Source organism: Podarcis tiliguerta, assembly GCF_965153285.1.
Source record: "Podarcis tiliguerta genome assembly, chromosome: 9".
Classification (NCBI taxonomy): domain Eukaryota; kingdom Metazoa; phylum Chordata; class Lepidosauria; order Squamata; family Lacertidae; genus Podarcis; species Podarcis tiliguerta.
The window spans coordinates 38,294,234-38,319,392 of record NC_139542.1 but is presented as its reverse complement, the minus strand read 5'-3'; the positions used below and the strand labels follow the sequence as shown (position 1 = coordinate 38,319,392).

General features: G+C 40.5%; 2 protein-coding genes and 1 long non-coding RNA gene across 7 annotated transcripts in view; 1 reads left to right on the top strand and 2 right to left on the bottom strand.

Moving 5' to 3' along the window:
• GATB (glutamyl-tRNA amidotransferase subunit B) overlaps positions 1–25,159 on the top strand; it is a 62,544-nt gene that overhangs the window by 22,930 nt on the left and 14,455 nt on the right. The window contains exons 8-15 of one of the 4 annotated variants that reach the window (XR_014515140.1): positions 317–361; positions 2,640–2,829; positions 6,571–6,704; positions 7,321–7,399; positions 11,301–11,435; positions 15,042–15,218; positions 19,874–19,913; positions 21,837–22,271. Coding sequence is in view for 1 of the 4 variants with exons in the window: in XM_083457364.1 (XP_083313490.1) it covers positions 317–361; positions 2,640–2,829; positions 6,571–6,704; positions 7,321–7,399; positions 11,301–11,435; positions 15,042–15,167 (709 nt within the window). In the remaining 3 variants the exon portion in view is untranslated. Of the gene's footprint in view, positions 1–316; positions 362–2,639; positions 2,830–6,570; positions 6,705–7,320; positions 7,400–11,300; positions 11,436–15,041; positions 15,931–19,873; positions 20,510–21,836; positions 22,272–25,159 lie in introns of those variants that run through there. The other 3 variants (XR_014515141.1, XR_014515139.1, XM_083457364.1) reach the window with 3 other exon arrangements.
• Positions 17,105–25,159, bottom strand: part of LOC310685468 — a 190,912-nt gene continuing 182,857 nt past the window's right edge. Inside the window, exon 2 of the long non-coding RNA XR_014515301.1 lies at positions 17,105–20,310. This is a non-coding gene — a long non-coding RNA (uncharacterized lncRNA). The remainder of the gene's footprint in view (positions 20,311–25,159) is intronic.
• FHIP1A (FHF complex subunit HOOK interacting protein 1A) overlaps positions 17,105–25,159 on the bottom strand; it is an 85,157-nt gene continuing 77,102 nt past the window's right edge. For both annotated transcript variants that reach the window (XM_083457208.1, XM_083457209.1), the window contains exon 12: positions 17,105–24,726. In XM_083457208.1, coding sequence (XP_083313334.1) covers positions 24,476–24,726 — 251 coding nt within the window. In that variant the 3' untranslated portion in view covers positions 17,105–24,475. The remainder of the gene's footprint in view (positions 24,727–25,159) is intronic.

Genomic DNA, 25,159 nt, shown 5'->3' with positions numbered 1-25,159 from the left:
AAACAGGGCTGCCTGCTCAGGAGATAAGCATTTAAATTGCTAAGAGTACAGTAATGCCAAACTATTTGTTAGGGTGGCCATGAGGAACCTCTGGCCTATAGCCAAATTAGATCCAGCAGGCTGTTTTTCCAAATCATGACCACCTGCCCCCACACCTGACATCAGGTAACCATGAAGCTGCAAAGGACGAACTCGAAGCTTAAAATGCCAGTGAACCCCACTTGTCAAGGAGCAGTCAGCTAGGTTGGCTGCAGTAGGGGATTCCTCACTGTTGGCACCAGTCAACCAACCTAACTTTTTGTCCTTATTTTTTTAGGCGCACCATAGCAATGAGAGACAAAGAAGGAAAACAAGACTATCGGTAATTATCTTTAGATCGTTTCTGAAGGAAACTCTTCATTGTAAGTTGCGATTCCCTTTTGGCTTCCTCAGAGTTGACAAGTCATTGGTGATGGTAATTACCTCAGAGTGATTCCTCGGAGTTGAGAGGAAGCTGAAGAGAATTAGTCACCTGCTGCCCTTCGGTTAGACTTACAACAGGTGCGGGGAGGGAGGATATTGTTCTGATGCATTTATTAATATTTTAACAGTGAAGTTTATAATTTGTAATGCTGCCATGTTCCCCTGCCAAATCACATTGAGACTAGCAGGTAGCGTGCGAGAGGGCCTTCTCTATAGCAGCAACCCTCTTTCTCCCAAGACAGGTTCAACTGGCCTATTCAGTAATGGCTTTTAGTCAAGATATGTTGGCTTCTGCAGACTTCCGGTGGATTTTTATTGTCAATTTACTTTGGAATCATAGAATTGTAGGGATGGAAGGAAACCCAAGAGTCATCTAGTCTAATGGGCAGGTGGCCCGTATGAACTCACAACCATGGTGTTATCAGCACCATGCTCTAACTGTTTTACTGTTCTCATTTTTATTGTACCAAGACTAGTGTTTTGTGCTATAAATGTAAACGAGCTTGGAGGGCCCAGAGGGCTGAAAGGCAAACCAGAAAATTTTCTATAAATGATCCCAAGACAGACCACGGCTGAAAATAACATTCATTCTTGTTTGCTGGTCGTCGGTCAGAACTTTGCAATCTATCCCTGGCTGCTAGAAGACAGAGTTGTATTCCCAAAGGTAAACCCATTGAAATTAATTGAACTAAGTTAGCCATGACCTATGGGTCTACTGAGTAAAAGTGAGTTGAGAATATATCACACTCCAAGCTGGTCTGTTCTACTGTCAGATTGCTCATACCATCATGAAGTTCTTTCTAATGTTTACTCTTTAAATAATTTTTTTCTTTTTAATTTTTTTTCCCCTTTTACTTTGAACCAATGGGTTTAGCTCCTACCCTCTGGAGCAACAGGAAAAAAATCTGATTTGTTGTTTTCTGACAGCCCTTCAAATATTTGAAATAGCTGCCACCTCTTTAGTAGTCTGTGCTACAAATTTTTATTACCGGCTGAAATTTGTTAAAAGCCCACTTCCAGGTATGTTCAAAGCTGCATAAATAGCACTTCCAGTTGTCCATCTTCATTTGATCATAATATCCTTGCTACATGGATAAAAGTGGGTGTACTTTTTTTCAATAGAGTTTTGATTTTTCCACAGCTAATGCAGTTGAACACTGTAGCTAATGCAGTGCTAACCTCTTTAGACCTCATTTTCCTATATCGCAGGATACTGTGTGAGGAGAGGGCTGTGGCTATTTCATTAGTTCTTTACACATCTGCTAGCCTCAGCCTGTTTCACTGCTTCAACTGATGAACTTGAATGTTTTGTTTAAAATAAAATAAAAACGGGGAGAAAGAAAGCATGGATAAATCAATTCAAAAGCTATAGTGAAATTTGCTTTTTAAACTGTGCTTTTGTTTATTGAAATCTGGATTTGAAAGCAGTGGGTGTAGCTTAAGTCTAACTTCTTCAAGGAATGCATCTCCGCTGTTTGCAAAGAGACATGGCAACGCTTTAATTGTTTAAGTTTTCAAATCCATCATTTGTTCGTGCAAGGCAGGAGTTGGCTCTTTAATCGCCATGTTTTTGTGGTGGCTTGAATCAGCCCCTTCTTCGGCGCAGCCCTTGTCATTTGATGTTGTCACTCAGATTTATTTGCCATGGCACCCCACTGAAGATGGCAACTTGGCTTTTAGCGCGGTTTCCTCCTTTCATTGAAACTCCTCCGACTAATACGAGGGAGGTTGCAACCTGCGTGGAACACTGCTAGCATCTGGCTGTCATTCTTCCCTTTTCCTTTTGCCAGATTGTACTCCCAGTTGGTCTGAAATCACAGGTCCTGTTTGGCACCGAGGACGATAAGCGACATCTGCATTTTGTTTGTGTTTTTTTGGAAGGGCGTAAAATGGCTTAAATTTATTCCTTCTCCCCGTTGCTGGCTGTTGACAGCCAGTGGCGGATCATCAAAAAAATAAAATAAAAGGCAGCTTGAGGCTATGCACCTCGGCACAGGGGCTTATCTGTTGCTGCTGAGAGGACTTGCACTCAGCTGTGGACTCCGAGCATTTGGTTTGCTTACGCTAAGTCCCATAATTGTTAGGAGAAGGAGCAACTTCATCACAGGTGGCTGGGATGCAGCTAAAGGGTTTAAGTGAAAAGGACAGCAGAGGAGCCTCCCTTTGTTTTCTCCCAGGTTTATGCCGGAGCCGAACCTTCCTCCATTGATTCTTCGCGATTCTAAATCTTCGCCTGCTCACACAAGCGACCGGCAAGTGGTGAATATTGATTGGCTTCGGGAGAGGCTTCCTGACCTCCCCAGTGCGAAGAGAGCAAAGCTTGTTGAATGTTATGGGATTCAGCCTCAGCACAGTTTCACCTTATTGGTAGGTCTATTGACTGAACATTCAAGTAAACCAAGAAACTTCAAAAGATTCAGTGCTTCAGAAAACACTCCTAAAAATGTCATATTAGCCAGCTGTCAGTTCTCATAGATTTTTCTTACGTAGAAAATGAGTTCAACACGCTTGGCTGTTTCTGCTCAGATAATGTAAACAAGAGGGTCTCTGAAACTATACCTGCATTTGGGGGGGGGGGGCATGCGTCCATCAGCATCATAGTAAATTGAAATATATAGCTAGTTATTGTAGCCTCAAAACCCTTTTTGTCTTAAAAACATTCCTGTATTGTAATTTTTTCAATGTATTTGCCTACAACACTGCTATCTCTGGAATGCTGGCATTAAAGTGTGTGCTCTGTGAGCCCAGTTGGTGCATCTCATCCTAATGTACCAGCTCAATCAATCTTAAGAGCTGGGCCAGTAGGGCTTTTTCCACATTATTCTTCAGCTTGTGGCTATATTCCGTGGAGTATTGCTGTCTGTAACATTGAAAAGTCGCACGCCAAGCAGTTTTAAATTTTTTGTTAACCTTCTCTTGGATGCATGACCTTTGGACCACCCTTGTAGCTTAAAGGGGGAGAAATTCATAGAATAGAACAGCACCATATGGCTTTATGACATTTGATCCATTATTCTACCATAAACTTACGTTAATGCACTCTAAATACTAGAAAGAAACCGTGACACTTTTCTGGAATTTAATCATGCATGTATCTGTCATAAGCCTACTATATGAACAAGCCCTTTCATGTAACATATATGCTGGCTCCAGGGCTTCTTTTTAGCAGTGGAAATAAATGAGACTGCCTAGCCTAACCTTAGATTCCTTTCATTCTGCTGAGTACTCAGCTTTGACTAATGTTAGCCTTTTCTCCTGTGTTTTTTCCTTCCTCATCTCTTTGTGTCTAATGTGTCTTTCTGACACTTGGACACCAGGCCTATTCTGGAAGCCTGTATAGTTGAGCAGAAAGTAACTCAGGTGCTTATTCTGAAGATGGTACCAACCCACTGAGCCAATTGAGCCAACCCATTGAGTACTATCAATGTTTTTGGTCCAATAATGACTCCCTGCCATCCATTCTCTCTACATTTAGGTCTTGGGGAGGGGGTATTGTTCCACAAACACTATTTCTTTTCTTCTGATTTACTGAGAGTCCAGCTAATCTAAATTCACCTGAGACATCTAGTTTCCGTTGGTGTTTTAAGCCTACATCAGGAATACATACAGATTTCTAATGGGGAGGATGCATAAATCTAATGAGCAGTCTTTCAAGTTAGAGTGCCCAAGCGTGCTCATTAAATAAATGGCATAGGTACTGGGACACCTTCAAAATGCAAGATCCACACTCCCTGCCAACTTGTTAGCGGAAGCATTGTGCAGGGGAAATTGCATTAAAATAAAGTCATACTTTAGTAATGAAATATTATTATTATTCTTTGGTTAGTTCGTGTTACATTAATCCTTAGGGGGATTTTGAAGTATGTATTCTAAATTTCCACCAGGCTACATTAACTGTAACGAGCCCCCAAAAATAAAATAATTAGAGCCTGTGCATAAAAATAGGCAGGAAACAAGCATTATTCAGCAAAGGCAATAAATTCAGTGTTGTACATGTAGCTGAAGCAGGGTATGGTCCAAGAATGAATAAGGCATTGTATGGTGAACACAGGTCTAAATAAGGGTAGAAGATATAAAGCTTTAATGTATGTATATAGTTTGGTATCCTTTGGACTATGTTGCTGTTCCACCAAGACCTCCAGCATATTCAGTGAATATAAAAAATACATAAAAGGACCTCTGGTTTTGCTCGGCTCACAGTAAGTAATTTGGCCCCCAGTATTTTCAGCAGTGAGAAAATCCCACACTTCCCCAAACCACTGAAAAATAGCACATTTCGCTAGTGAAAAGTGATACCTACTTTCTGAAGTTTAGCTTATATTGCTAGAATTTCACCAAATGCTTTTAATTTCACTGAGCTGTTCACATACTTTTGCCTCTGCTTCAGCAATAACAGCTTTTTATACATTACATATGATAGTTACAGCCTTATGGGATGCATTGGGTGTCTAAATGTGAGGCCCCCTTTGAGCTTGAGGCCCTGGACCAAATGGCCCCCCTTCCAATTGGTTCTGCCTGCACACGGCTGGTAATTGCTCTGAGCTCCTGCTGAAATCTCTCCTTTGATTGAATGGACACTAGGCATGTGGAGTGCGGGTTAGTGTTGCTGTGGGTCCAGGTTGTTATTTCCAATACATCCCTAGTATTCTCCCCAAACATCTCCTGACATCTTTGACTTGCATGCGAGTGTGTGTAAGAAATTTAAAATGGCAGCAGTAGTAGACAGATCCACATCGGTGTACTTGTTAAATATGTAGGCTTTCTACCAGACTGAACATCTCATCAAGCTCTTAGGAATATGTGTATAATATATGCAGTAAGAAAATTGAATCTGCTGACAAACTTGCTTTGAACTGAATGGGACTGGATAAGGGTTAGGATTTTGGAGACGATTTCACTTGGCACTGGATATAAGCAAGTTCCGTTCAAGGGTTGCCTTGTGTGTGAGCTTATTCCCTAAGCTGACAAACTGTCTGAGAGAAAAATATTCCTCCTGTGAGTCATAGGATTACTCCAGCCTTCTGTGCTGAGTGAGTGCTGGTTTGAGTCTGCCATGCATTTTGATCAACTTTCCGGCAGTAAAAGCTGTCTGGAAGCAAACGACTGCTCGAGTCTTGCTTGCAATACAAAAACTGCAAGAACTAGAAGGCAAGGATTCGGCTTGTCACTCAGGAGGAGTTTTGATTCAACTTAAAACACACACTCGCTTTTGAGAGAAGCATTTACATTATGACTAATGATGCTTGCTGATCTGCCTTTAATTACCGGGTCTCTATATAATCTGTTTAAAGATTATAGAGTTGTGTGTTTTCCTCTTGCTTTGTGTTTGCCTGAAATTGATTCTGACTGTATGTTCCAGTTCTGGTTCAGCTGTTGGGTGGGCTGTTGTAGCCATATCTATTTCAGCCATTTTAGAAAGCATCAGTAGAGAGTACCATTATGAAGTTGGACAGTAAGCAGGGCGAGTCCTGGCTGATCTTTCATACTGGGTTAACAGGAGTTTTGCCAAGCTCCTCCTTCCACACTAGACTCAACACCTGTGCCTTTCTTTACCTGCCTAGTGACATAGATACAAATATTTACCACATGCGTACACATCTCTCCCTTGGGACACGCCCTTATAATGTGAGTGCTCACGTGCTTCTGTGATGTCATCAGATTTCACAGGGAAGGGAAGAAAAACTATGGTATGTTTTCGGGGTGGGTTGTGCCGTTCTGATTGTGTATGTATTTGGTGGTCTCAGAACACTAAAAAGAGCAGCCTAACTGTGAAAACATACACACACAAGCAAAAAACTTCATGAATTATAAGGGTATACAATTTCTGCAAAACTAGCAGTGGAGAGGCTAAAGTCATGCCTATCTTGCTATTCTATTGAATACTCATGCAGTGGCAGTTTTTGGAAGCATTGTGAAGTTAACTTGAGGCATGTTGATCAATTGACTGTTGCGAATAGCTGAGAAGCCAAGAGGTTAAGAATATTCCACATGTGATAAGACCCGAAAGCTCATGGATATGAGTTTTTATTTTTTGGTTTTGTTTTTGTGGTGGTATGGATAGCTGGTTCGGCTGCTGCCATCTTAACACACCATTTTGTCTCTGAGCAGAATGAAGATGGATTAGTAGAATTTTTTGAAGCTGTGGTGAATTCAACAGGAATGGCTCCCAAAAAGGTCGTTGGCTGGATTATAAAAGATATTCTTGGCTATTTAAAACAGTATAACCTTGAAGTAAAGGAAAGGTGAGGCTTTTTAATGTTTATACTTTTGCGCAAGCAAATCTGTACACAAATATTAGTCTTCGATAATGGTAAATAATGTAGTCCTCTGTTACCACATGGGCATCTGAATAAACTGTTCAGTGATTAAGGATGCCACAGTAACCTTCAAGGTTCAGTTTCTTACATAGTAGTTACTGTTGTTCAACTGATGCATAAAAATCATACTGAACCTTCTTTATCTGATTCTACTAATTTGCAAAAGGAAGAGGGGTGAGATCAATGGGTGAAGGTGAAAAGTATTTTGCAAGATATAGGTGAACAGCGAAGAAAAGAGGGTGAACATCCATTAGAATGTGCAAATGACTACAGATGTCAGCCAGCACTACAGTACTCTCAGTGGGATGCGTGTTCCCATTTGCAACTAGCACATCTCCTCCTGTTTAAAATTGCATGAACAGAACTGGATTAGGATGGTCATGGGGAAACCTAATGTACAACCCAGGCAAAACAGTTGGAGCCTTTTGCTCAGATGGTTTTCTGCACATCCCAACTTTGATACAACCATATTAAACGTGATGAGTAGCTTGTGCTGTATTTCTGCATCTCTGCTTATTTCAATTCATTTTATGTGGTCTAGTCCAGTCAGTCCTCTTCTTCTGGCTGAACTTCTGAACCTTCTGGAAAGCGGAACGATTTCTTCCTCGGCTGCCAAACAAGTGAGCATTCCTCTTTTTAACATTACCTTCACCATGAGCTTGCTTGTGTCACAGTGCATTTGAGTCTTGAATTTGTAAAATGTTCTATCTTGTTTGGCCTTAGTTTGAAAACACGCCCCCCCCTTTAAAAAAAAATCTGTTATCTATTATCTCAATAATCCTCATTTTTGTGTCCACCTATCAACGCTCTCTGTGGGCCAGGTCATGTCACAAACTATGGTTTAATGTGATTGAGCTTTGCAGGAAAGTTCTTTCAGCTCTCCTTCCTGCTAATGAAAGAAGCCAGAGTCTGACTCATGTGTCATCCAAACCTAGGCTCATGGTTTGTTTCTTCCAAAACAAACCATGAGTGGTAAACAAAGAACAAACCTTATCTTTCATGGTTTGTTTTTAGAGGAAAAAAAGCACAAGCCCAGGTTTAGATGGCACATCAACTTGCACATTGTGTTTATGTTCACATTAAAGCATAGTTTGTTTTAAAATCTGTAAACCAGCTCAGTGTCTTACAGAGAGAGTTTAGATTTCTAATATTTTTTTCTTGATTTGACAAAACATGTATACTGTGTTAATGGCAGGGAGTGGGTGGTCTGAACCACTGAGCTTCTTGGGCTTGCTGATTGGAAGGTTGGCGGTTCAAATCCATGCAATGGGGTGAGCTCCTGTTGCTGTCTCCCAGCTTCTGCCTACCTAGCAGTTCAAAAGCACACCCATGCAAGTAGATAAATAGGTACCGCTGTGGCAGGAAGGTAAACTGTGTTTCCGTGTGCTCTGGCTTCCATCATGGTGTTCCATTGTGCCAGAAGTGGTTTAGTCATGCTGGCCACATGACCAGAAAGCTGTTGGCGGACAAACACTGGTTCCCTCAGCCTGAAAGCGAGATGAGCTCCACACCCCATAGTCGCCTTTGACTGGACTTAAGCATCCATGGGTCATTTACGTTTACCTTTTACCTGTTGGGGGAGGACTGTTTAGCTTTCATCTGTTTGCAACAGAACTCGTATTCCCTGTGTCTTTAAATTAATAACTTATTCAAGATTTATACCCACCTCAAATCCAGGGTAGGCTTCACAAATGCAATCTAATAACCAATATAATTAAGACACCAACTAACAATGTCATTGTTTGGCTATTATTGGTTAATCCTGTGAAAAACAGCATCCTTGCTACATTTAGAAGAGGACGTTGATGGGCTAGATGTCTGAAGAATAACAAATGTTTCTAACGATTCTCAGCAGTAGGCAGGGAGATTGGATGGCCTGAGGGCACAAATAGCTATATACACGCACACAACAGTGAATGAATTGCTGCATTTGAGAGTGGGGTGATTGAACTGCAGCACTGATGGGCTAGGCAAACTGAGACACACGCACACAGGCAACACATGTACACATTGTTGGAAGCTTCCAGCAGGGTTATTGCTGCTGCTGCTGCTGCTGCTGTTTCTGTTTTTGTTGTTGTTTATGCTTTCTGCAGATCAGGAAGCTCAAATTGTGAAGGGCTGTGAGCCTTATTAGAAATGGTATGTTCTGTGGCCATGAGAGGAGGAAATATGGCTGCATTGTGTAATTGCAGCACTCCCAAACAAATCTTTTTTCCAAACCTATGCACACAGCAACCAGAGAATCTTTCCAGGTGTGAGCTTGTTTGCTTACTGTATAGCCAATTAATTCATATCTACACAACAGAACCTTTCAGGTGAGACGTGTTTTCCTTGATTAAGAGCTCTGACTGGGAAGCTGCACAAATCCCAGCTTTTAAAGGTAGAGAGGTGCCTCACACTGAGTAATGTCAGTGGTCCATCTAGTCGTATACTATATTTTGTCAACACTGATGAACACAGGGTCTTTATCCTATCTCTTCCCTGCAAAAGATTCTGATAGGCTTACTTAAATATATTTAACACCATCACATGCCTTCACTGTCTAAGGAATGAGCCCAAGTTGCACAGTGGCTACATGGGATTGCTTTCTTATTGAAAATTTTGTGGCCTCCGACCAAACAAATGCAACTGCAAGTTAACAGCTTGAAGACTTGGTACAGGGCAGATTAATTTGAAGAGGCGCTCAAATGGTGTCAGTGTGTAGTTTGCCACATACCTGCACTGTTACTTTGGACCAGGTGATCTTGTAGCCCTGGGAGAAATTTCATCCATTGTGGTGGAAGATTTGTAACTTTGTTAGTTCTCCCCCATCTCGTTTTAATCTTGTTTTGTGTAAAGCAATGCTAATTCTGCTAGGGAGCGTTACATTAAAAAGCACTTCCATTTTCTTAGCTTTGGTGAATTAGTAACATGGAATTTCCAACATGACAGTCATTTCTGCATTGGCAGATTGCAATTGCCCAAACATGCAATTATGTCTTCAGTGCAGGAACGAGCAGAAGCAGCTGTTTTAAAAGGTCTCTTTCTCTCCTTCTGCGCTCTCTCTCTCTCTGCCTCCATCTCTGAAATAAGAGCAGAGGGAATACAGAAAATGACTGCCCAAAGAAATTGCTTTTTTATAAATAGCCCCATTCTCTAGGGTTTTTCCCAAGGTATCAGAGCCCAACTACAAAGCACTGTAACTTTAACTAATAATTATTCCAGACAGACACTTAAGTTCATCCAGCTGTGCTTCACAGTGATGGATAACTGGGCTAGAGCTGCCACAGGGTTCTGCATTATAACCTTCCACACCTCTGTGGTCTATGACCTGCCTTTATGTAGCTAAACTCCTTTTTCTCCCACTGACAGTCAGCAGAGTAACAGTTGCCTGGTTAAATGGTAACTCTACGGGAAATTCAGAATCATAGAATTGGAGAGTTGGAAGAGATGCTGAGGGTCATCTAGCAAAGTGTCCCCTGCAATGCAGGAATCTCAACTAAATCTCATTTTGCAATTTCATTTATCCATACTCCATGGAATAACAGATAGGGTTCAGATGGTGTGCATATGCAAAGATCACACCCTTAATAAATATTACCAGCTACACAGTCCCAACCCAGTGTGGTATTCACAGTTATGGTCAAAATCATCATGGTACGCAGATGAGCAAGCATTGAGGGGCAGGGAAAGAGATAAAAAAAACTACCTGGAATATGTATCCAATCCATAGTATTAGACACACACTTGTACACACCAGTCTGCATTAGTAATCTTGACTTTGTACAGTACATTTGAGAGCGGACTTCCACTAAGAGCCCCCTTTTTTAACCAAAAGGAAGATGCTGCATTTTACAGACTTAAAGAATGGACATGTATTATCCCTTATAAAGGAAGAAAATATGAGAGAGATTTTCCACCAAGCCTGATCAATAGACATTTTATTGTGGCACATTATAGAACTGTGATAAGCCCAAATGTGAGATGCTTTATTATGTGAAGCCTGCGAACAGCATTAGGAGCCAGGAGAAGTATTCGTTCAGCCTAGCGTTACTGTTTTGGGCAGTAACTACAGTAGTACCGGATACCGTGGACCCTAAAGTGTAGAGGTGTTTGCGTTCAGGCATGTGGGACAATGGGACTCTTCTAATGATGCTTTTTTATGGTTGGACAAGGGTCACCAAAAATACCTTCTCAGTAGGATTGTGACATAGCCTTGCATACCTGTGCCACAATTAAAAAATACCTGCTTGGCACATGAGACTAAATATTACCCTGCTTTCTAAGAGAACTAGAAATGTGAGTCCAGAAAGAGGCGATCATGATTTTTCTAAAGGAAACTTACCTGAGAAGTAGGAAACTTTACATGCTTTGCACATCTAGATATGGGATGTCATCAGTAGATTGATTTCTGATTTTGTGTCAGAATGGGAGTCATTATGCCCGTTAATACGTCTTTGCCTTCTTCTTATTGCAAATGTCATCCTTGCCTTCTGAGAGACATGTTTCAAGCACTGATTTTCCTTTATCTTGATGCTGCAGGTGTTGGAAGTGATGTGGAAGGGGGAAGGGAAGACTCCATCTCTGATTGTTAAAGAAGAGAAGCTTGAACTGTTGCAGGATCAGAATGAGCTTGAGTGCATCTGTCAGACTGTGATGGGAGCCCATCAGAAAGAGGTGATATTGATAGCAACCCTGGGAAATTGGGAACAAGAGACTTTGACTCTTCAGGGTGGGTGGTGGAGATAAAAGATTTAAATTGCCACCTTCCTTTCACGTTGCCCTTTTGTTTGGAAACTCTTCAGATAAAATGGGAGGGAAATTGCATTGTGACACATGAAGTGGCTGCAGGAGATGGCAACTTAAATCCATGTCCCCTTGACTCCAGGTACTCTACGCTAACGTGAATATTCTGTATAGACTGTATGCTTGCAAAATAGCATTTGCATGGAATAATAGGAGCAAAGGAGAAAATATCTCCACCTGAAGCTTCTAATTTTGCAGTTAATTTTTTTTATTTAAAAAATCCTTGCAAATTAAAAGAAATCCTTCCAAAGATCCAGAATTAGCTTTATAAAGAGTAAGTGCTTTTGCGTTCTCTCCAGAGCACAGATTGGAAAAGCAGCGATGAATGGCATAACGTTAAGTAAAATGTTGTCTGGTTACATATGCAGTAGGGAAAATGCTAACATCTATAGAGAACAATGCTACCCACGCCCATAGCTCTTCAGTGGAGGCTAACAGCTTTGCAGAGAGCTTTTGATAAATAAAATGAGTGTGTGCTAGGTCTGTCTGACCTTCATCGTGCTAACTAATTTGCAGTGGCTGATGAAAGTGCCTCTGTATTTTCCAGCTGGTACTGAAGCGCAAGCAGAGACAGTCTGAGCATTAGAACAGATCAAGGAGCACAAGTGTTTTTTGTTTCAGTAACAACATGGATTTTGAGTATTTAATTCTTTAACTAGTATTCTAGTGGAGGCGGGCATGAAAAATCAAAGGCTGTTTTGATTCTGCTTTTCTAAACGATAAGACACTATTTAAATTGGTGACTCTATGCTCACACTACTATGAGATCTTATGTATGAGTTAGGACTTTTTTCCAGATAACTAATCGAAGTATTTGCCATGACTTCAATATCAACAGGATAATCCTGCAAGCCCTTTTCCAGGACAAGTAGCACTGTGTCCAATTCCTGTATAATAGACAAAACACCCACCGCTGGGACCATAGTCTTTTTGCAGAGAGAGAACTAATGAGTTTCAAGAGCAAACCAATCATGCCACAAAATGGCAGGACATAGCTGGATGTTTGGGAATAGAAGTAGGGAATGGTGAAAGACCCTTTTTGATACATACTGCCACGTAGCCCCTGTAAGTGATTTTGAAGCAATGTTTATTTTAGAGTCACAAAACAGGATAGGGAGAGTTGTGCCGTATCACTGATACCACTGGGACCATCCAGCAACCTTCTATGTGCTATAAATCTGCAACCACCTCCTCTGTGGCTTTGGCAATCAGATTAGAAACTGCAGTGCTAGCCCTGAGGAAATATGTTATTTTGCCCCAGCAACAGAAAGCTATGTTTTGGGTGCTGGGAAAATTGGATTTTCCCCTCAGCAAGCAAGCATTACCTGAAGAGAACTTACTTGGTTTTCCAATACTGTGGCAATAACTGTATTGTTTATAGAATTATTTGAATAAGCCCTTCAGCTTTGGTTACACTTGTTGACAGAACAGGTATCTTGCTTTAACAATAAGAGCTTTTAACTGGAAGAGTGAAAGAATACCTTACATTCTGAATGGTTTTGAAAGACCGCTTCTCAGTTAAGCATAATAATAAGTCATCTGAAAAGTGTCTGGGTGTTGCCAGAAGCTGTGCAAGCGTTAGAGCCACAAAGCAGATGCCATATCTCATAGTACTACATACTAATTCAAGTGCTGGCTAACACTCAGTAGTGGTGTGTTTGGGTCGGGCCCTGGAGCTCCTCTCCTGCCACAGGCACTGCTGCTACTTACCCTAGATGGGAGGTTGCCCAAGATTAGTGGCTCTCCCCGTGCCACCATACAGCCCTGTCGGCGCCCTTGCCCAGGTAAGCAATGAAGCCAGTGTCCACAGGGCAGCTCTACCCCATCACACCTTGAATTAGTGTGTAGTTGTGAGATTCAGTAGCTGCATTTTTTCTTCTTAGTCCAAAGATTACTCCCTGTTCAGCCTGAAAGTAGGATGCAAGTTCTGAATGCACTGCTTCAATCCAGTCCAGTGGTACTAGTTACGATGTCTGCTTGCAGCTTCCAAGTTCAGAGTCAAGATGCTACTGAATACCAGCTGCTGGGGAACAATGAGAAGGCTGTTGCCTTCATGTTGTGCTTGTGGGCTACCCAGAAGATCTGGGTGGCCACTGCCATCAACAAGCTGATGGACTAAAGCAGCCTTTCTCAACCTGTGGGTTCCCAGATGTTGTTGAACTACAACTCCCATCACCCCTAGCTAACAAGGCTAGAGCTCAGGGATGATGGGAGTTGTAGTCCAACAACATCTGGGGACCCACAGGTTGAGAACCGCTGGATTAAAGGAACCATTGCTCTGATGCAGAAGTGGGATTCATATGACCCACCAAGCCAAATGCATCTCAGCTAGTGGGTTTATAGGACTCTTGTCTTCGCTTACCTTACAAGACTAGGAAAGGCTGTGATTTCTTTTGGCGGATCACAGTACATGGCTGGTGGGCTGTGGTTGACAAAACAGTAGCAGGTTCTACAGACCTGCTTTATTCTTTCCAAGACTTTCATTGCTGCTCTTTTAGTGCTGAGAGCTTCCTTTCAAACGAGTGGGGCCTGTAGTAAAATGGTAAAAGCACATCCCGACTCTCTAGTTCAGGCCTAGGGAACATGTGGTCTTCCAGAGGATGATGGATTCCAATTCCTATCAGCTCCAGTCAGCACAGCCAATGGTCAGGTATGATGGGAGCTGCAGGCCCACATCATCTGAAGAGCCAAAAGTCCCCCATATCTGCCTTAGCAGCAGTGCTCCTGTTCAGGGTTCAAGCCAACCATACCTCCTTCTGGGATACTGTTAAATTGCTAGGCGCTCAACTTGTTTCAGAATTCAGAAACGAACAAACAAACAACATACATGGGTTAGTGTGTATTTTTAAATCTGTGAAATCACTTACTGCTCTTGAAAAACACCATGTATATATCTTTTTAAAAAAAAGTTAATGGAGAAATATCTGCTCTACTGGTGAGATAACTTGTTGGCCCAACTAACGGAAAGTTATGCACTGCCTCTTGCAACTGACTCCATTACAAGCCTGCTGTAGAGTGCTGTAATGTTCCTTCACCTCATTAGTGCTGAAGACTGATCGGTGCAACAATCTAATTTCACAATGCATGCTCTCTACACCAAGCTTGCTGTTAGCAAAAAGGGAAAGTCCAGCTTAGCTTGCCATTTTGTGCTGCACAACAACCTTGCTTTGTAAATGTAGAATCTTTAAATCCAGGTGGACCTTAAGTTTGCTCTATAGAAATGTGAGAAAGGACACAAGAATTGTACTATTTAATATTACGGTAATGAAATAAAATCATTCTAAGCTTCTGGGTTGCTAAACTGTCACGTTTTATGATGGCACATCAAGAACAGAAAATAACCTGCCAGTTCTCAAGGTTTGCTCTGGCTTTTCTGGTTGTGAAGACTGGGATTTAGCAGCAAGTCTCTTCGGTGTGTTTTTGCTTTAGTTTGATGTTGTTCAGAATTGAGTTTTGTTTTGTAATTTTTCTTTCAAGGTGGCAGACATAAAGAAGGGCAACAAAAAAGCACTGAATAAGCTTATTGGACAGGTTCAAAGAACAACAAGAGGACGCTCAGACCCTGTCCTGGTGAAACAAATACTAGAGAAGCTGCTATCGTAGGAGCCTGCGGTGAAAATTCCATATCTGATATTCGCTGCTGTTATCAGAGTGGTAATTACTTGATACTTCTATCTTTCACAATCAAGCCATTGTACTGACTTCATTCACTTCTTGCTTACTGTATCAAGTTAACTGCAGCCACTTTCTGCAGTTTTTCAGCTTTACTCAGGCCATCATCCTCTTAAGCAGGGGTAGGCAACCTAAGGCCCGTGGGCCGGATGCGGCCCAATGGCCTTCTCAATCCAGCCCACGGACAGCCCAGGAATCAGCGTGTTTTGACATGAGTAGAATTGTGTCCTTTTATTTAAAATGCATCCCTGGGTTATTTGTGGGGCATAGGAGTTCGTTCATTTTTTTTCTTCAAAATAAAGTCCCGCCCACCACAAGGTCTGAGGGACAGTGGACCTGCCCCCTGCTGAAAAAGGTTGCCGACCCCTGCTCTTAAGTGGCTGTCAAACTGGAACATAAGGTATACAAAGAAAGAATTCAAATGATATAATGTGCAAGTTTTTTGTATGAAAGCTTCTGGTTTTGAAACATATAATGAACTCTTTCTTCCAATTTATTAGTAATATTTTTCAGAAGTAGCTTAAATACTTCTTAAGGTATTTTCTTGGTGATAAAAGCAGAGCATTCCTAAGTTTGTAAAGTACTCAAGAGACTTAAAACCCACAATTGCTTGTATGGACAGTTGTTCAAAAGCAAGCCTTTTGTTATAGGAGTAAGGGAATGTAAATAATATATTAAAGGCATTATTTCAGTATTGATGTTTCATTAAGCAGACCAGACATGTCTTCAAACTTCGTTTTATTGGGGGTGGGGGTTATTTTTGACTGTAATAAACTATGCCCTCTCTGAGGAAGAACTCTTTTCATTCTAATGTAATTTTCAATAATAATAGTAATAATTTATTATTTATACCCCACCCATCTGGCTGGGTTTCCCCAACCACTCTGGGCGGCTCCCAACAGAGTATTCAACAGAATAAAACATCAAACATTAAAAACTTCCCTAAACAGGGCTGCCTGTAGCTCCACAAACAACTATAGAATGAGGTGGTCAGTTCTTCTGATTTAGAAAATAAACAAAACGAAGAACCTTATTAAAAAGGGGGTGAAATTGGCAATCTCTTATGTTTAGAATGATCACAGTTCTATATATTTGGGTGGGGAGGGATAACTGCCAAGCAGCTCAGCTGCCTGTTTCTGGAATTTTAAGCTAAGTCCTCCTTAATGACCCCTTACTCTAGGCTTCAACCTAGAGTAAAATTGTTTTGCTTTTGAAGCCAAAATGATGCTCTTCAAACAAATTTCAGGGACTGCAGGTTTTCCCCAATATCTAAAGAAAATAGCCTGGCATTTCAAGACACTAGAGTAATGAAGATTTTAACATTTGTACATAAGAATAACTATTTATCAGCAATAAAAAAGTAACATTTAAATGGACTTATTTTTGCTGGGGAGAATTAAACCACCTTCAACACTTTTTAAAAAGTGGGTTGTCAAAGGCTGCATTCGTGTCACAGAGATGCATGGCTCCATGAAGTCAAGTATTATAAGCAACAGATGTTGCTTATGGTTTGGAATTATATGTTTTTATAATAGCAGGTGGCCCATAGTGCCTTTTGCGGTTGCCTTTTTGTTCTATATTGGTTCAGCTGAGATGTAAGCTTAAGTGAGTAAACACACATGAAAGATGAGATCCAACAGACCAATGCTTCCAAAAGGTAAGAACACCAAATGCAAGTTATAGGGGCAATGTACACCCATTCACCATTTCACCGTTGTCCTCAGAATTCAGCCCAGTCTGGTCACTGCCTTAAGGTAGAAGCATTAGTTGTGATGGTGATGACCTGACAGTGGACATGAGTTTATAATCCATCAATTGCTGCCAAAGTGGGAACCCAAAGTAATGAGAATGGAAATTGTAGAAGACACTTCTACAAAGAAAGCTTTGTGTTTTAATGTCTCTTGGTTCACATTACATTTCAATTAACAGTGTGTGGTTTATACAATTTCCAGAGGGGTTCATGTGCAGCAAAAAACAAAGTCTTGTGGCACCTTAAAAAGACTAACAAATGTTACGGCATAAGCTTTCATAGACTAAATTCTGCTGCATTCTTTGCTAGACGCATGGCGTGTTTTCCTCAGTTGCAGGTATATAGGTCCATACAGTAGCTGTAACAGGGGTTATAAAACAACACGCTCAAAACAAAGATAGCGGCAATTAAATTCCAGATCAAATGTATGAGAAAGAAAAGCACAGTGGAGTGGTCATTTATGTCGACAATCATAGGTGATATAAAACCTCATTTGACTCATAATACCAGACTCCTCTTTGTTGTCTTATATTATATAGCCCGTACCCCAGTCGCCTTTGACTGGACTTAACTGTCCAGGGGTCATTTACCTTTTACCTATTATATATCCATTTTCATGCTGTGTCTACACCATACTGGCTAGTTATAATAGGGCATCACAGTGTCAAAATTAGAGAAACCATAACACTTACCAAATTGAAGACAAAGCCTTTTGTGTCTTATTTTTTAATAAAAACTAAGTACTATTCTGTTCTATAGAACACCTGTCTGTCCCTGTAGGTATTTTGTACTGTTTTGAATAAAACTGATGGAAACCATCATCCAGTGTGCCCTATGTATACTAGCAGGCTTCTGTGTTGGGTAGATGATTCAGATGTACATCTGAATATGTATCTCCATACTAGGCAGAAGGCTCTTTTCAGGTATCAATAACTATCTGAATAAACATTCCTATATGAGAGTAGCAATGAATTAGGAATATTATGCATGGTATCAAAACGTAACAACGCTATGCATTCAATCAATCATGGATAGATAGATTTGCCAGATTTTAGTGTTTGAATTACCATTTTCAATACAACTCTGGCAATAGGTGCTTTGGCTATGCAGTATAAGAATAATTTGAAACAAGTTATTAGAATTGAAACTGAACTTCAGCATCAACTCTTCTACCAAAAGCAACCAGTAAGATTCATAAGCCTCTTTTTGTCTGTCAAAATCTGTGGAAAAAGATAGCGTAGTTAACAAGCAACCAGGTTTTTTAAAAAGCTAAGAATTAAACATGTCGCTTTGTTGTTTTTCTTGTTTGGTGTTTGACCAGAAACTGAAGTGCTGGCCATCAACTTTGTGTAGAGGAAGTGCTTGCTTGGAATGCTGTTTTACAAGTTCCAGGAGTTATTGTACCTCGAGCTAGTTCCAATCTCGTACCATCACCCTGGTTCCCAATTGTGTTACTAAATCTTGTAGAGGTTACTGACCTTATTACAAGGATACCATGTGCTTAACTGCCATAGACACCACATTGTAAATACAGTGTCCACGGTAGTGGGAGCTTTGGAAAGAACCACTTTTTTGCAGCTGTAAAAATCTACTATTCCAAGAGTATGTTTGGGGGTCTGGAAAGTTAGCATAGGCATGATGTGCCTGCATGATGTGCATACATCATGCCTTGTCAAGTCTAGCAGAAGTGGATTTTAGCAAAGGTCATTTAACAGCATTAATTCTTGAGGGAAGCAATCCTCTGTCATAAATGGGTTATTCAGAAGGATGCTGCTTTATCCATTAGTAATAAAAGTAATAATACTTTGTAATACTTATTCCTGTATAACTAAACATGCAGCTAACTTCCCTAGAAAGGAGACAGTGGATACAGGTGTGTATAATTGGCTGTATTATTCTTAGTTAAAGACTAACATTCAGCCTCCCCTTTTTAGAAAAGCTACTTAAGCGATAGCTGAGCAAACATGCTTGGATATAGCATCCTCACTAAACTTCTTCCCCTGCAAATTGTGGCCTAGCTGTGGGACTCATTACTGTGAAGGTGGTATTAGTGAACTTAATGGGTAATCTGCTTCTGAAATTAACAAAGATACTATCTCACTGATGATTGAGTTGGTGCTCTCTGCGGCTCTAATATCATAGATTATATTATAGCTAGGGGACTCTAGACAAGACTCTAATGGCTTGTATCTTTTCTATCTCACCTAAGTCAACAGTAAGTTAGTAGAAAGACTACTTCAGTACTATAAGAAACTGACCTGAAATGTTCTGAAAGGCTCTGGTTTATTGGCATTGCAGTTTAACATTGTTGCATAGTTTCTGGAGAAAAGCAATCCAAATTTAAGTATGGTATCAATGAAGTAGAGGGATGCGGGTGGTGGTTAAACCACAGAGCCTAGGACTTGCCGATCAGAAGGTTGGTGGTTCAAATCCCCACGACGGGGTGAGCTCCCGTTGTTTGGTCCCAGTTCCTGCCCACCTAGCAGTTCAAAGGCACGTCAAAGTGCAAGTAGATAAATAAGTACTGCTCTGGCGGGAAGGTAAACGGCGTTTCCGTGTGCTGCTCTGGTTCGCCAGAAGCGGCTTAGTCATGCTGGCCACATGACCCGGAAGCTGTCTGCTGGACAAACACTGGCTCGCTCGGCCTATAGAGCGAGATGAGCGCGCAACCCCAGAGTCGTCCGTGACCGGACCTAACGGTCAGGGATACCTTTAACTTTTTATCAATGAATTAGAAGCATCCAGCTCTACATTTTATTAACTAGGTACCCACAGATTGTCCTTTTATTCTGGAAGCAGCAGCAAGTGGATGAAAAACGTGACACTGAGTCAAGACAAGAAGGAGTAATCCCACCAATCTTGATCATTGTCCTGTTTGTTTTTGAAGGCGAACAGGTTTGGAGCCTGACAGTTCTCCTGGACAAAGTGTGAGTATCCAGGAATACATTTTCTTAGCTGTGTAAGCTCTGTCCCCTTTTAGAGCCATGAGAGCTTGCCACAGTAATATGTTGGATGCAAGGCTGCCCTTGAAAGATGACACAGGAATTGCAACTGGGGTGAGATGCTATAATTTGCCTTGTAATGAAGAGGCATAGAGAAGAAAACATATAGCTGTCTTGTGATAACTTCAGCCTTACCTTAAAAGCCTGGAAACAACCTACTATATTTTGCATGGCTTCTTGCCAGGAATAGGCATGGGCCATAGGTGGTGTTGGTAGGCCAGAGAATGTATTTTGTTTTGTTGAAATCATTAATTGGAGAGTGGGATGCAGAGAACTGTGAAAGGATATATACAGATACGTTTGAACCTATGCAACAGGGAGACTCTAGAGAACAGTAGTTGATGTAGCAGCAGGTTGAGGAGCAGTATATTCATAAGTTGCTTTGTGATGTAGGGAAATGTCTTTAAAGTGCTTAGAATAGAGAAACTAAAGACAACTGAATTCAGATTCATTGTATTAAAGTCTTTTTGTGCTGCAAATAAATAAGCTGGAAGAAAACACACAAATGAAACCCACAAAAATTGAGAGTATAGTCCTCCTCATTTTCTACAATTAAGGAGGTAAGGTCTGTAAAGAATATTATAAGTATATTAAAAATTACATTTTAGCAGCAGATAGGCCGTAGTATGCCACACACTAATCTTGGTGCAAATGCAGGAAGCACATTAGAGACTTAATTTTTTTCCTCCTATAATATTGTAAGATTGCTGAGAGGCAGTAGGGTGTGTCATTTTAGGAGATGAAACTTAATTTTTGCAAATTTCTTCAGTAAGGGGTCTTAAAAATATGGTTTTGGGTGTGAAAAAAAAATCAAATCTGCTATTAATTTTCTGATTGGACAACATTTAGCTTGGTAAATCTATGTTTGATTAAAACGCACGCAAAGTGCTCTTGGAAAACCAAAGAATGATTAAAAAAAATTAGTTTCTCTGCATGCAGCATCTTTGGGTTAACATTCCTGTATTCTGCAAGGAGTAGAATTTGTCAGTGTTTAAAAAAGTCAGTTTTCACATAGTCCAACTAATTAGAGTAGCTGTGGCACCTTAACGACAGATAACGTGACGGTGGCATAAGCTGTCAATTGTGGGAAGAATGTACTTCATCAGATGCATAGAGAGAACAGTGGAGACAGGGCAATGGAATATATTCTACTTAAATCTAAAAGTGTTGTTGTTTTTTTTAAAGCCAAGTCTGAACACAGAGGCCTCATGTGAGTGTTAAATCAATGGCCACAAAGATCCAGTCACTTTAACATATACACAACAAACCCTAGTAGAATGGTAGTCAAATCAGCAAAATGCTAATTTGAGCCAACTTAAGGAAAGCTGTTAACTATTCCCGCTGCAGAAGTATTTTAGGGCTAGCTTGCTTTCTAAATGCCTTTTTGGGCTAGTACCCATCACTAAATTATTCCAAATAGCTTACTTATGCAAAGCAATCCAAAGCCACATTAAGCAAGATGCAATTTTCACTTTCCCTGAGATGGCATTTATATAGGAATAATTACAACACTACAGCTTGAATTAGTGCTATAATCATGGCTCGGATAATTACACCAGAAGACTGCAGCACTCAATTTCAGAGATGTTTGGAGGGGTGGTTGTTTTTTTTAAAAAAAGATTTGGGTGCTTTTTGACATGAAACAAGCCAAAATAGCAAAGTCTTTGTATTTTGTACTCCTATGTGTCAAGGATCATCAAGCTTGCCAGTAATTTGTAGCTGTCATTTTTACTTATTTGTGTATATCATTCTGTGGTTTTCTATTACTAACCCTCCAAAAAGTCACTGTAAAGACTGTGTATAGTAATTCTCCAATTCATAATTTTTAAATTTTATTAAAATCCACAGAGACCAAATAGCCCCTCTCTACTCTCAGCAAGAACCTAACTTCACAAATGTTAACAGTGGCTTACATAAGAGAGGCACAAGTATCTCCACTGAATGCAGCTCAGAAGATTGGTGAACGGCTTGAGGGCAACTTGACTTAATAAGCAGAGTTTAAGACAGGAATCTTTCACAGTCTTACCTGGAGATGCCAGGGATTGATGCTGCTACCTTTTTCATGGAAAGCACATGTTCTGCCACTGACATATGGCCCTTTCCTGATTAATATAAGATGCCATATCCTGGGCCTACATTTCACTGACTGACCAACAAATGGAATCTGCCCTTCCTGCTGTAATCATGATTCAAACAAAAGATGAATAGTTTCTAACAAAGTAATCTGTTATACTTTTCTATACCACTATTAAATGCTCTGTTAAGCCTTGAACCAAGCCTAAACATTGTCAGGGTGTGTGCACATGATTGCTCCCTTTCAGCAACAAGCATGTCAAAATTTAATTAAACTACTGCATAGTCCATACTATGGTAGCCTTGCTGGTTTTCAAATGTCCAACGTTTTAAATGTCTGATTTTCAAATGCAGCAAATATAATCACATTTTATGTGATTAACACACCCACGTTATTTAAAAAACCTCACCTATCTTAACTTTAAATAAGAGCATGAAAATACAATGTCTTTTGAGAGCAATTTTTTAAAAAATCTGCTACAGTTAACACATACACAATTAATCAGTCAATCAAAAGGATGGATCGCTTCCCACAGAGAAGGTAGCAGGACTAGAATTATGAGATCATTTTATTTTTTATGAAGATGTCACCAGACATGGGGAACGGGCCAAGTAACAGGACTGGCATATCCTTCCCTGCGTAAGATTTTTACAGCTTGCAATGCTTTGAGAAGCTAAAGGAAGAAGCTCTCTCCTCTTTGATTTCTATGGCCTGCAGGATTCTAATTCCGTCCATGGATGATGGTGGGAGAGGAGACTAAGCAAATGGACCCAGTCACAGTAGACCAGTGGAGCAAGAAATGGGGACACTGAAATCCCTCTCTTGCCATTATTGCACTTCTAAACAAATATACACACCATTTTAGGCAACCCTCCCGAAAGCTGTCTGTGAAATTCCCATTTGCTCAGGTGCCATGTTCTAGCCTAGAACATGCAAACCCCAACTGCTACTGTTAGTACCTCAATATGGAATTTACAAAGAGGAGCAAAGTCTTGTCTTCAGATACTGTTTTCATTGGTTTCGGAGCAGTTTGTCATATTCACCTACTGTAAAAGAAAATGAAGGCTTTCAAGCACAGAGCCACTATTAACACAAAGCCAACTTCAGCACTGGAGGAACAATTACTCTTACTAGCACAAACTGAAATGCAGCTGTAATGCAGCAATTCATCATGTTTGGACCCGTTCTAATGAGTCTCATTACTCACAAAAGAAAATGTTCTTAAGCTATTGGACAGCAGCTGCAACAGGTTCTAGTGTATCTGTCCCAAGTAACATCCTTTCCTACTACTAGGGAGCAAAACATTTCTGCCATCCTTCAAAAGTGCAATGTTAGGACAAGTCAACATACATCATAAATAAACAGCTAGTGTTTTACAATACCACAAAGCTTTCCTTGAACCAAAATAACATTTTAAGCTAAAAAGGAAAAAAAAACACAGCTTATAAAGGCAGGCTATTTTTTTCAATTTTGTTTAAAAAAATAGTACTTAAAAAATAGATAGTAACAACTCCCAGATGAAGGTAACCTTTTAACACTACTCAAACAATAACTGGAGCATTTGTGTTCAGCTTATCGATAAAAGTGTACAAATATGGTCTACCAAAAAAAGGCTACGGTTTGCATAGAAACATTTCATTGTGTGCAAATATTACTAAAATTTAAGGCTTGAGCGTTTAGTTTAGTTTAGGTAGAGATCTAGCATTTTCAAAGAATGCTGAGAAATGGCCGGGGGGGGGGGGGAGGGAATTCCATACAGTCTGCACTCAACATCCATTTACTCATTTCATTTAAACTTCAAAGGAATCAACAGCTGAGAGTGTCAGACTTGTCCACAGTGTAAGGCAATATGGTATGTATTCAGCACAGCACCTGCTTCTAGCAGTCGCAGGCTTATATTTGTTGAATCCATTTGGATTCACAACTCCAGCCACTCGCAATGCAGAAAGTAGGGAAGGAATTGTGAACCTCCCCCCGCAAATAGATACCTAAAACGTTATTTGCATAAAAGGCTTATCAGATTTGACATGCTCATCCTGGTAAGCGCACTCTTACGAAGCAACCAACTTTCCTAGATAGGGAAAAATAACAACCCACAAAAGCAAATCACCTTTCAGCCTGGTACACAATTGTGCCTTTTTTTTTACCAAAAGTGTCTATAGCAGAGTTTAAAAGAAGGGATCTTGAGGTAAGGAAGTTCAAGGGTGGGAATATGGTAAAATAAGAAATCATTCCATTAATACATCAAGTGTCTATGCTGCACAGTAGGAAATAAGGCCCAACATAAAGGTGTAACAGTTTCTCCCAATCAAGTATTACCAGGAACATAAAGTAGAATTTTCCTTTATAAGTAGCTCTCTGTGGTTTTTTTTTTAAATTAAAACATCCTTTTTTTAAAAAAAAAGTCTTAAAACTAATAAAAATTCTCAAAGTCACCAAATACTTTGTAACAGAGTATGGAGTGTTCCTGTGCAAGAGCAGCCAACTCCTTGAGAAATTCTGGGAAGAGGGCAGCTGCCAGGATGGCATTCCGGATGTGCAGGGGGGCGCTGGGAAGAGCCGTTCCTTTCTTTGCCTTGCTTCCAAAGAAAGGTTGCAGGATGACCTGGGAAGCCTCAGAAACGTTTCTGCCTTTGCCCAAAGCATGGTTGTGCTGTGCATTGTCTGAAAAGGAGAAAGAGAAAAATAAATTTGTTTTGGTGCAAAAGTGATTAAGACAACTGCAACCTAAGCTTAGTACAGGGAACTCTAGCCCAGAATCAGTTTTAAATAAATCCTATAGCACTTTCAAAATCTGCCAGGTGCTTTACAATTCTCATTTTCTTTCACCCACACAACCACCCTAGGAAGTTCAGTTGTAAGTATTTATATTTCACCAATAGAGAACCAGGACTGGTAGTCTCTGAATTCTGGCTTTATCGCGTCACAGTGTGCCAGAAGCGGTTTAGTCAGGCTGGCCACATGACCCGGAAAATATGGCCACATGACCCGGAAAATATATATATACACACCCCGCCCACCTGGCTGCGTTTCCCCAGCCACTCTGGGCGGCTTCCAACCAAATATTAAAAACAATACAGCATCAAATATTAAAAGC